The sequence below is a fragment of the Amphibalanus amphitrite genome, unplaced genomic scaffold, assembly GCF_019059575.1.
Source record: "Amphibalanus amphitrite isolate SeventyFive unplaced genomic scaffold, NRLGWU_Aamphi_draft 001146F_arrow, whole genome shotgun sequence".
Taxonomy (NCBI): Eukaryota; Metazoa; Arthropoda; class Thecostraca; order Balanomorpha; family Balanidae; genus Amphibalanus; species Amphibalanus amphitrite.
Window position 1 is genome coordinate 184,316 of NW_024882640.1, and position 11,558 is coordinate 195,873.

Genomic DNA, 11,558 nt, shown 5'->3' on the forward strand with positions numbered 1-11,558 from the left:
CATACTTTTTAGCCTTTTCGCTTCTTTCGAGACTGTATCATCTATGGTATCTGTGAATTTTATTGGGAATGATAAAACTCTGTTAGAGGCAAAAATAAAATACAAAAAAAATAGTTTTCTCTTTTGCAGTGTGGCGCAGTAGTTTCGATTACGGCGCAAACAAAGCGCGGTACCGCGTGCACGATTTTTTTATGTTTGGCTCGCATTCTGATTCGGCCTTCTGGATTTGGATTCGGCCCAACCCGCAGGCTGGCGCTAATAATTGACAATTTTGTATGCTATTCAGTGAATGCGAAGGAATAGTTGAAGTTCCACCTGATATAGCTCATATCCGGTGTAGTCATGTGGGTCCTTAGCGGAAATGAGAAGTCACCTGGTGAGTGAACTAGCTCAAAGCAAGATAGCCAACTTGAATTGGTATTAATTAAATGATCATTTGCATATAAGTACTTTATTATTTACTGCTGTTGACATTGATATCTTTGGCTAAATCACCATGATGTTTTCCTGACAGAAGTGACACACTACCTACTCTGCAACCGTGACATCTTGGTGGGGAGACGAACTGATATCAGATTGGAGGATGACAAGTCCATCAGCCGTACGCATGCCTGTATACACATCAGTTACAGGCAAGAGGATGTGGTAAGGATGTTATTGTGTTGATCTGGATCAAGTGCATGTGAAAATGTGCATGCCTCATGCCTGTTGAAGATTTGCCTTCTGCTTCTGTGCCTTGTAAAGTTGAAATTGTTGTTAAATGGTTTGCTTCATTAGAAATGTGGGTAGATGGATGGGCATGATTCATTCCTTTTGGAATGCCTTTATACTTTTTAAGGATGGGGTAACTGGTTTGTTGCAATTTAGAAAGTGCAGCTTTAAGCTGTGGAATATTTGCTGGTTGTTCCTTGCTGTTCATTCCATTGGTAGGCTTAGATACCTACCTACCTGCTCTGTAAGTTTTGGTTATTGAAGCAGGTGACTGGTACTTAAACAATTAATTTGTTTGTTGCAGTGAAATGACATATTTTTGTAGATGGTAACCAAACACTAGCTCTCCCTACAACGCATTCAATTCCAGTTCTTTCCATTGCATTTTGCCTTTGTTTGATTTGTGGTCCAACCCAAGTCCAACCAATCAGTCATGTATATTGATAGAGACAAGTAGAAAAATGAATAGTGCATGGATGCATTTCAATTATTAAATCTTCATCAGCATGACATAATCATAAAGAAAACGATATATACCACTGTTATATATTTTTTGTGCTGATGAAGATTTGATAATCAAAATTCATCCATGCACTATTCAATTATCATAAACATGGTGCCCACATTTTTTCAGTCTGTGTCAGTCTAGCAGGCCCATGTCCATATTTTGAATTGATTGGTACATAGTTATAGTTGATGGTTCTGTCGGATATCCTCGCCAACACCAAGGTGATTTGTTGGCAATGCGTAGCTGCTTTGGTCATATATCCCTGGTCTGACCATCTGACACCTCACTGGATCGCCCCATCTTCCAGGCGTCGCCCACGTCGCGTGGCCGGGTGACTCTGTCGGATCGTAGCAAGTACGGCACATCTGTGAACGGTCAGCGTATCGAGCCTCAGGGCGACTGCACACTGTCAGACGGAGATGTCGTCACCTTCGGGCTCCAGTGGAACTCCTGGACGTAAGGAACCAGCAAAATGAGGGTTATAAGCGACAAACTTCAGTCCGGCCATCGGGTGCTTGCGACGCGCTGGTGGTTCTGCGGTCTCGTTATCAGTTTGTAAATAGTCGTGAACCGTCAGTTTTATCGGTATTTTGCATACGTTACGGGCGGAAGGATTCGATTCGACCTCCGTCGTCGAGGCAGTCTTAACCTCGCTCGTCGGGGCAGCTTTCAACTGGACAGTGTTCTTATAAAAGATCGTTTTTTTTTTTTGCACTGACCCGTGTTCTGTGGGCGCCATGGCTCGTGTTTGCTGCGCTGACTGAGCTCTGTGTGCGCGGCGGCAGCCTGAGCTGGCGTCCGCTGGCGGTGGTCATCTCACTGCTGTCTCCCTCCGACCGCACCGCTCTGAACGCGGTGCTGGAGGAGCTGGGCGGTACGCTGCTGTCCGAGTGGGGGCCAACAGTCAACTACCTGGTGATGAACTCCTTCAAAATGTCTGTCAAGGTCAGTCACAGCTCACAATGGCTCTATCCGCCCTCAGTTACTTGGTTGCGGTGGGTATGGACAATGCATCACTAATCAGTAAAAGATTCGATGATGCAATGTGATGCTTGCTTATACGTCGTCCTAATATGTTGTCTTCTACGTCTTTATGTTGCCTTTTACGTTGTGTTTACGCTGTCTTTACGTCGTCTTTACACGTTATACGGCGAACTTTATGATGTTACCCGATGTTATCCCATGTTACGCGTAACCCGTCGTGTTTTATTGTCGTGACAGGCGGTGCTGGCGCTAGCCTCTGGTACTCCGGTGGTTAAGGTTCAGTATTTGAATGAGATGCTGACGTGCGCACGATCCAAGATGTCACCGGACGTCAACCCGACCGACTTTGAGCCGGCCATGGACGAGCCGACCCTGATCGGAAGCGGCTGCACCATCGGGGTAAGAAGATGGGTTGTTGAGAGTGGAGTGGAGTGCCCAGTGGAGAGGTGAACTTGTGAAGGAGGTCGTGGCACTCGTGACTGACGATGCTGAGCGTTTGATGGTGGTGTAGTGGTTATCAATGTGTACGATTTGTAATGCGATGCTGATTACAAGCAATTCAGTTAATTTATGCGGTAACTTACGCATACCCGAACAGGGCATTGGTCCCTCATTAGCTCGAGAAGGTTGTCGGGCATCTGTCTACGCTATCAAAGATATCAAAGATCTGTCTACGTCTACGCTATGTTTTCTGATCGCGCTGGGACTTCAATGCCCGTTTGCCCCCCGTAGGTGGCAAAGGAGCGGAGCACCCTGTTCTTCGGGAAGCGGTTTGTGTTCGCGGAGGAAGCACAGTTGAAGCGGATGAAGCAAGCTATCGAGATGGCCGGTGAGTAGACCACTGATCGGCCAGGGGATCAGGATATCGCAAACAATACCTAATTGAATTATTTCTTTTGGTTTCTTACTTACATGTAGTCATATTGTATACCTTGTCTCGGGAGTGTTCGTACTAAGAGTATTATCTCACTTTGCATCTCTCTCGCTTGACGATAGTGTGCTGCCCTGGTTTCTAAATGTCTCTGCATTCAGTGTGTTGTCTTCTGTTCAGGCGGAACGGCATTACTTCTCTCGAGCTGTGGTCTGGAGGCTGCGGAGCTCGCCGAAAGGGACGTGATTATAATGCATACCGAGCTCAAAACACCCGAGATCAACAAACTCAAAGGTGAGGGCTGGCCTTTAGTGAGCTCAATAATAGCAAAAAGTTGGGGAATATCATATGCGAGCGAATGACCTCTTTTCATTCGTCGTCAACGGTAAAAGTTATGTCTCCCTTAAAAAAGCTATCTACCTAAAAAGAAACGACATATTCGAAATCACCCGACAGCCTGCAGCTTTGGTTCCAGCTATCATCAGTTCGTGGCTAGAACCGTCCCGCTATCTTTCTGTCCTATCTACCGCACGCCGTGACCGTGCTGTCCCCCGTGTGGCAGCGGTACTGAAATGACCGTGCTGTCCCCCGTGTGGCAGCGGTACTGAAACGGGCCCGGCGCCGGATGGTGAAGGACCAGGAGATCGGACTGGCCATCCTGCGAATCTCCATGGAGCGCGACTGTAACCCGGCCTTCGATTACAGTGTCTCCTTCGTACCACCGCTCGCCAGCACTCAGAGCCAGAGCATGGTTAGTGGTAGACTGATGTCTTTCACTCCGGCCGGTGATTTGTTGGATGTGACTGTTGTAGTGCTGCCTCCTGGTAACCTCATTTAATAACGGAAAACTTTTTATTTTTATTTTTTATTTATTTTTATTTATCTGTCATGTGCGTATGCCCATTCAGATATTGAGTATGGCGTAAAAGAAAAAAGTTACAAAATCAAGTGTCATCATGACGTCTGTGATGATACCTGTGGTATCATTGATTCTCTCGATCTACTACCTTCATATATACCAGTGATTTAGGTGTATTAAATTCAGTGACCTACGAATTCCGTCATTTCCACAGATCGGCACTGTGTTAGCGAAGGAGACCCAGTCGGCCTTTGAGCCGCCGGCGGCGTCCCAGGGACCGGCGGCCGCCACTCCGCACCAGAAACGGCGGTTTGTTCCGCCGACACCTCCGACTCCGGCCACGGGTGGCGCTGGGTCCGCCGCTCCTGCCGCCCCTCCCGCCGCCGCTGCCGCCGCCCCTACCGCTCCTGCCGCTCCCGCTACTCCAGCCTCCAGAGTAGTTCCTGCTGGAGCCGCGATACCTCCGAGCCCGACCTCCTGCCGGCCGTCGGAGTCGGAGTGGCTGTCCGGCTCGGAGGCCAAACGGCGGCGCCGGGACCCGGAGCAGACCGGCTCATCCACACTGGAGGCTGCCGTCGGGCCGGCGCCGCCCAGTCTGGAGATGCTGGCCGCGACCACCCCCGTCACCCGCAGGTGAGCGGTGGGCACATGTGGTGGATAATGATCGCTGGTAGACGGTGCTGGACAGTGACGAAATCCGCTGAGTAAACACGATATATTCCTTTAAGTGTATCGTGTAACTGTGAACTGTGAAGTTAGTAACAGATAAAGCTAGTGGTGATTTTGTTGGGTAGTATAGGATTTTTCCGGATAATTGGAACTAGTGGTGGATGGTGAGGATTGAGGAACCCTAGTGGATGGAGTTTAGCTGGCTACTTGTTGACCCCAACCCCCCCCCCCTTGTCCACTGAGTATCGGAAACTTGTAGGTCGTTTATTGAAACTTTTTGCGTGAACTCCGTCCAGACGCCGTATAAGTACTACCAGCGGTATAGGTGAAGCGTGCCATTTTGTAGCTATTTTGCGTAAATTGCTCTGTACGACTCCCCGCCACCTTCCCCAGGTCCCGGGACCCGCCAGCCGAGGAGCCGCAGCCGCTGTTCAAGAAGCCCCGGCTCTCCGAGACCGCCCGGCCGCGCTCCACATCTGCCGCCGATGAGGACCTGTTTGAGTTTGACCTGGAGTCGGGCCACCGGCCTCCGCGCCCGGGCCGGGCCCCGGCTCCAGCGTCACCCGCGCCGGCGACTACGTCTGCCCCCGCGGCCGCACCCAATATCAAAAGGTGAGAAAAACGACAGGTTATATAATCTAGTATGTATCAAACTGAACCACTGACATGTGATGTTCTGACCGATTGCATTCAGAGCTTGCTGTGAAGTGCCAGTGTTTTTTGCTCTCTTCGTGTCCATGCGGCTGCTTGGATTCGAGCTCGACATTTGACAGCCCGTCTGCTCTCCCTGGCCACCTTCAGGGGTCCCTCGCCGGTGCCGGAGACGCCTGCCTCCCGGGAGCCGAACGCCAGTTCGTCAGGTCAGCAACAGCGGACAACTGTGGTGAAGACAGAGCCACCGGGGGACGATGACGGCTGGATCAGCTCCTGCCGCCGGACGGGGCCGCCCCCGCCCCCGCCCCCGCCCGCAGAAGACGCGACAGTGACGCCGCCGAAACGGGATAAGGTGAGCTGAAGAAGAGGGGGAGGGGTCGACGTCGCTGGGCGCAGCCAAGGGATTGGAAATGTGCTGTAGATGTTACAACTGAGCCGAGATGAGCGGAGGATGTTTGGTGATGGTATTCAATGTGTTTTTGAATCGTATGATGCTGTGGCTGTGTTCTATATGAAGGGTTTTTCTGATATGCTTATTAAATTGCTGGTGCTGACTCGTCTAACGTTTTACTTGCCACCATTATTACTACACTCAAAAGTTTTGATTCGATCAAGTTAACAGTTCACTGTATGCACGCACATTTGGAGCTGTATTTCAATGTAGTTGCCTCGTGTACCGCCAGATGTCAGTGACGGAGGACGGCGACGCCTCGAGCCTGGTCCACAGCTGTATCCGGCTACAGATCTCCGACCTCATCTGTCCCCGGAGGCCGCAAACGGACATGACTGCTGCCGACACTTCGATCAGCGGGCCAAACTTCAAACGATTCAAAAGGGTAGGTGTGATCAAAGAACGCTGAGAGCTTCAGATCTCAGAGCAACGTGTATTTACAAATTGTTCGATGGCTCCGGTTCTTTTAAGTTATATTGTCTGTGGGTGAATATTGAATATATGCTACAATGAGTGACTCCTCGCATTTAGAAGCTTATTTGTGACTTTTCCCGGTTTCTAAGGGCTGCAGTGACTGGTAATCTCTCGGAACAGTTCTGGGACATGGTCTGGACTAACGCTCGCCTTCGTCACCTTTGCCCGCTGGTCCTTGCAGCCCTTCCCCGTTAGTCCGCACACCTAACGGGGTGATCGGAGACCTCACCTGCCCCTCCGTCTCGTTCCAGTCGCGGCAGGCGCCGCTGTGTCCGCGGATTATCGGCGGCTCCGACCTGTACGTCGGCAGCCGACCGCGCTCGGCGGCGCCGATGACCAATGGGGTTGGTCGGCCCACCAACGGTCTGGGACGGCACGACGCGTCAGACGGGGAGGATGATCTTCCAGGCGACGAGGTGGGTCACTGACGGGCCGCGATCGGGAGGGGATTAGACGGGTTTGTTTGTACTGGTGTCAGGTGTGTTTGTGCATGGTTTACTATCTCTTTTCCCACTGGCCGTCCTTACAAAGTCGCACCTGCCATAGGCGATAATAATATGATGAGGCACTGGGTCAAACACACGTGGTTGCTCGGTCATAGGAGACAATAGTGAGCAAAGGTCGAGTACACGTGACAATCCTCAACTCTTGCATAAGCGTCTGTAGGAGCGTGCACATAAAGCACGGAATGCATGTAAGAACGTGAAAAAATAATATCACAGTCTGAATAACAAGAAGTTTACTATCTCGAAGTTCACTGCATGCCTAATGACATACGGGATTTAATAAATATGTGTTGTGAATTGTTAGCAGAAACTGTGAGGGAACGTGCCAGTGGAGTCGTAAACTATCTTTTAACTGGTAGTAAGCGGGGCCGAAACAACTTTGGCTGGACCGCTCAATGCCATAGAATAAGCTGTACCGGGGGGGGGGGGGGGGGGACAGTAGAACACAAGTAGTGATGGTTATTCAAGAGAGCTCTTTCACGTCGACTGCTGCTGGAAAGCTGTCAGGAGAATCTGTGAAGTGGGACCTTATAATAACTATGTGACACCGAGAAGTAACTAACGCGCTAGAATCGCCTCGGATGCGCTGTCTACGTCATCCAGACATCAGTGATGATCGTTTTGACGATGCGCGGTCGGTCGGGGGATACACGCGCCGCGCGTTGCCGCCGGCGCCGATCGTTTCGACAGCGCTGCCAGCCGGCCCTGCACAGCTGCATCAGGTAGATAGCCACGAACTCGACCATTTCCACGCAGGTGAGCAGGCTGGCGCCAACAAACAGGCCCATGGAGCCCCCGATGTCGGCCAGCAGGCTGGTGAATGTGTACGCCTTCCGCTGACTGACGAGCTCCTCGTCAAACGCCGAAAAGAACACGTTCAGCTCGAGGAAGTTGTCCTGGATGAACTGATGGTGGGATTCGGTCTGTTGAAGGAACTCGGCGGCGTCAGTCTGCGCCAGCTGCAGCGCGTCCAGGAGAGTGCGCAGAGCCGCCGACAGCTGCTCCAGAGAGCGCTGTGTGCCGCGCTCCAGGGTCTGTGTTACCGTTATGTTGAAGTGGTACAGCTGCCGCAGCGTGCTGCTGGTGGCGTTCTCCAGGATCGAGCGACTGAAGCTGTTGGTGCGCGTTGTGGCCAGCAGGTGACTGAGACTCGTGTCCACCGATTTACGAGTCAGCGGCAGCGTGGCGGTCTTGGTCAGCAGGCCAGTGCGGGTGTTTTGAAGTGCCGACACGGCGTCACTGATGCGTCTAGACGTGAAGAACTCTGACAGCTGGAGTTTGGTGACGCGGTCGGCCCAGAACTCGGCCAGCTCGGTCCGGAGCAGCTCGGACAGCTCCCCGGCGTCAGTCTGGGTGGTGTTGAGTGTCTCCGTTAGGTCGATGGTGTGGCTGAACTCCTGCAGGCGGCTGGCGAGCTCGGCGCCGCGCGCGTCCACCTCCCGCTCGAGCTCGCTCTGCACGGCACTCACCAGGTACTGGTGTCGGAGCAGCGAGGCCAGCCGGCCGGCCGCCGTCGCTGCCGCCTCAGTCGTCTCGGCCAGCCGGTCTCCGAGCGGCGGCAACAGAGCCGGGTCGTCCTCCAGCGCGCCCTCCAGGGCAGAAAGAGCCCCGCGGACGGCGGACAGAGCGTCGGCAGCCGCCGAGTGACGCTCGTTGATGCGAGTCATGACGTCGGCGTATTGTGGCAGGCGGCGCAGCACGCCGTACCGGCCTGGGTAGCGCACTGTGGACCGATTGTGCACCTCGGCCAGACAGGCGGACATCTGTTCCACCGTGCCGCGGCCGAACGCCAGCCGCGTGCGGGCCGGCGCGGCGGCGGCCGGCCGCGCGTCTGCTGGGACCGCCGCCAGCCCGGCCGCCACGGTCGGTATCTCGTACCGTCCGAGAGTGACAAGAGCGGCGCGACCGGCGTCCACCAGCCGCGCGCACGGCTCCACCGCTTCAGAAACGATGAACGACTCGTAGGCGCCTTTGAGGATGCGCGTCACCTGCAGCAGCACGTCCAACTGGTGCCAGAGGCCGTCGAAGGTGCCGCTGAACTCCTGGACGGTGACATGCGCGCGGTCGAAGCAGGCATCCAGGGCGGCCTGGAAGCCGGTCAGGGCGGCTGTGATGCGCTCCGTCAGTCGCCGGCGGCGCCGCACCCGCTCCGGGGCCAGCCGCTCATGTGTGTTGAGGCTGTGGAGGAAGCGGCGTCGCGCCGCCTTGTACTCGGCTGGGTGGCCGGCCACCACGCTGGGTGTGTTCCGGTAGGACAGTTTGGAGTAGGTGACACTGGCGTCAAAGCCCTGGCTGTGACACGACTCTGGGCAGCGGCACTGGCGGCCGGCGGCGTGGTAGTGGTCGGGCGCTGGCAGAGCGCAGAGGAGCCAGTCCCGCAGGCTGCAGAGCGGCGGGGCGCCGCCGGCCCCGGCCGGCAGGTACACGTCCCGGCACTGACACTGCTCCACCATGTGCTCGAACATGCAGTCCATCTCGCAGCCGGCCTTGGAGTAGCGCCGGTAGAAGCGCAGAGGCCGCTCGCCGCAGCGGCCGTGCGGCGGTCGGATACCCGAGCGGGTGCGCAGGCGCAGCGCCGCGTCCGCCTTGAAGCCGACCGGCACGTAGAAGCCGGCGTTCTGCATCAGGGCCGGCTGCCGCTGGTGGTGGGCCAACACCTTCACTCCGGCCGTCATCTCGGGGCCGCGCACGTACTCGTACTGCTCGACGTTGAGCACCAGGCGGAGGCCGAACTTTGAGCCACTGCGCCGCGACACCAGCGGCGCTGCCGCGTGCGAGTTGAACGTGTAGCACAGGCCGTAATCGGTGAACGTGCGCTCAAAGTGCGCCGCGCCGCAGTTATTGTGCTGGCCATGCCAGCTGCAGCTGAACACTAGATGACGGCGCCGGTGGGACCAGAAGGACAGGTAGAACTCCAGGTCGCCGTCCGTCAGCGGGCCGAACGTCCGGTTAACGTCTGCCTCAGTGAGCGGCTGGTGCGGGTCCCAGTAGGTGCGCCAGAAGTGGTAGGTGCTGGTGTTAGCCAGCGCCGAGAGCCGCAGCCAGTTCTGGTTGCACACCGTCACCGCCGGGAACGTGAGCTGTCGCCGGCTGGCCGACTCGATATCCACCGTCACCGGGTTCGAGTAGAAGAACTGCACGCGCTGGCTGATCTGCGCCGTGGCCATGGCCAGACTGAAGGCGGTGAGCAGCAGCCAGACGAGCCTCTGCGGCCGCCAGCGGCTGGTCTCCGGCAACAGTCGGCCGGCGCCGTGCAGAGAGGTGAGGTCCAGCCACCGGCGGAGTGCGTCCCGCGCCGGTGCCGGAGCCGGAGCCGGAGCCGGAGCCCGGAGCAGCTCCTCCCCGACCGGCGGTCCGGGACGGGGCATCCTGGTGAGGACGGACGCGGCGCCGGTCTGTCTCCTCGGCACGGCAGGGGAGGCTGATGTGGCCAGAAAGTTCCAACGCCACCGGAGGCACAGTATAGATCAAAGTGTTGGAGATATAGAATAGATTTGTGGCTCCTGTCATATGAGATCGGTTAAGTAAACGGTTCAAAGAGAGATCAAAGACAACATGGATGGCTTGTTCTTTCGTACGTCGGTCTTCTTCAAATCGATGAGACCGAATCCGAACGGTAGCAAAACAAGTCTCGCATACAAGCCGAAATGCTTGTATAGCAGACACCCTGTAGTTTTACAGGCCAGATAATGCGGTAGGCGGTGACGCACGATTTCGAAACTTTGGCTGACGGTGCGGGAAAACGTGCACCAACAGTCGCCGTCTTGAAGCAAACTATGCTCAGCAAACCTGCTATTTTAGCTCGATCACTGACCAGAGGGAATGGCAGTGTCAAAGAAAGTGGGGCTATATTATTCGGTGACAGATGACCTGTTTGGATCTCCGGCGGCTGTGCTGTGAATGTTTTTCCTTTCATCTTCCGACCCGGTCAGCGGCTTAGTATGTGTTGTGTGGCGCGCACAAATTTACTAGAATATGATGCTCTTTATGCCTGACAGTGGATGATACGTTTTGCACGGTACTGTTTATTTTGAGCAGCGTACGCGTTCAAAACACATCGTGTTGCCGCTCGCTATCGTATGTTTTCCTCTTCTGTTCTTTGACTTTGCCTACGGTAGTGTTTTATGCCGTAGGTTGTTTCTCTAACCGCGGGTTATAGCGTTTCAGCTTTTCACAAACAACCTGTGTATACGATGTCCGTAAGCGTCCATCTGAAACGCTTCCCCTGTCCACTTTCTTCCTCACGGTGTTCATTGTCCCAGATCAGCCAATGCCCATTGTCCATGCCACCCCCGTGTCCACTGTCGTCTGTCCATGTTACAGTGGTTCACCCATGCAGGCCGGTGTCTGCAGCTAAAAATGCCCCGTATTGGTTGCTCCCGTCCTTGGCTCATGTTGTGACCGCTAATGACAACCACACTTTACACACCCGTCTAAATATTTAACGTCTGTATTCTGTGTGTCCGGCAGCCGCGTCAGGACGACGATGACGACATGTTTCGACTGCTGGACAGCGTCGGTCGTAACAGGAATGCCCGTCGCCGGTAGCGGACCACTGACTTTGATACGGCGCCGCCTGGGGCGATACCCGGGTCAACGTTACCATATGGACAAGTGCATCTCATGTCAGTAAGCTGCCCGGTGAAGTGTTTTGCTACGCGTTGAGTCATCCGGCATGTCCGAGGCATGGACAAGCATTTGTGGAAGGAGAAGGAGCCTGAGCTTGGCTTCATTTCAAGTTTGTAATGCTGTACCGTGCTCCTGTGAATGTGATGAGGGCCCTGTTTCACCGGTGATAGCAGCAAGCTGCTATCACGTTTCGCGAGCTGACGTCATGTCGTGACGCCATACTGTTGTCGTAATGGGTAGTT

The 11,558-nt window shown here is 54.6% G+C and overlaps 1 protein-coding gene across 1 annotated transcript; it reads left to right on the forward strand.

Annotated features, from left to right (window-relative positions):
- Positions 1-188: 188 nt before the first annotated feature.
- On the forward strand, positions 189-11,558 carry LOC122370582 (nibrin-like). Its single transcript, XM_043346283.1, has 14 exons — positions 189-376; positions 515-645; positions 1,527-1,675; positions 2,005-2,164; positions 2,441-2,602; positions 2,936-3,032; positions 3,255-3,368; positions 3,674-3,825; positions 4,148-4,566; positions 4,996-5,214; positions 5,404-5,608; positions 5,940-6,092; positions 6,433-6,597; positions 11,158-11,558. Exons 1-14 carry the CDS (start codon positions 343-345, stop codon positions 11,233-11,235), a joined length of 2,238 nt encoding a protein of 745 aa, XP_043202218.1. The 5' UTR covers positions 189-342; the 3' UTR covers positions 11,236-11,558.

Bases quoted from the DNA above. Each gene is read 5' to 3' on its own strand.
- LOC122370582 (XM_043346283.1), top strand. From the start codon at position 343: ATGTGGGTCCTTAGCGGAAATGAGAAGTCACCTG. The intron at 1,676-2,004 runs GTAAGGAACCAG...GCGCGGCGGCAG, and splicing joins CTCCAGTGGAACTCCTGGAC to CCTGAGCTGGCGTCCGCTGG. The intron at 6,598-11,157 runs GTGGGTCACTGA...TGTGTCCGGCAG, and splicing joins ATGATCTTCCAGGCGACGAG to CCGCGTCAGGACGACGATGA.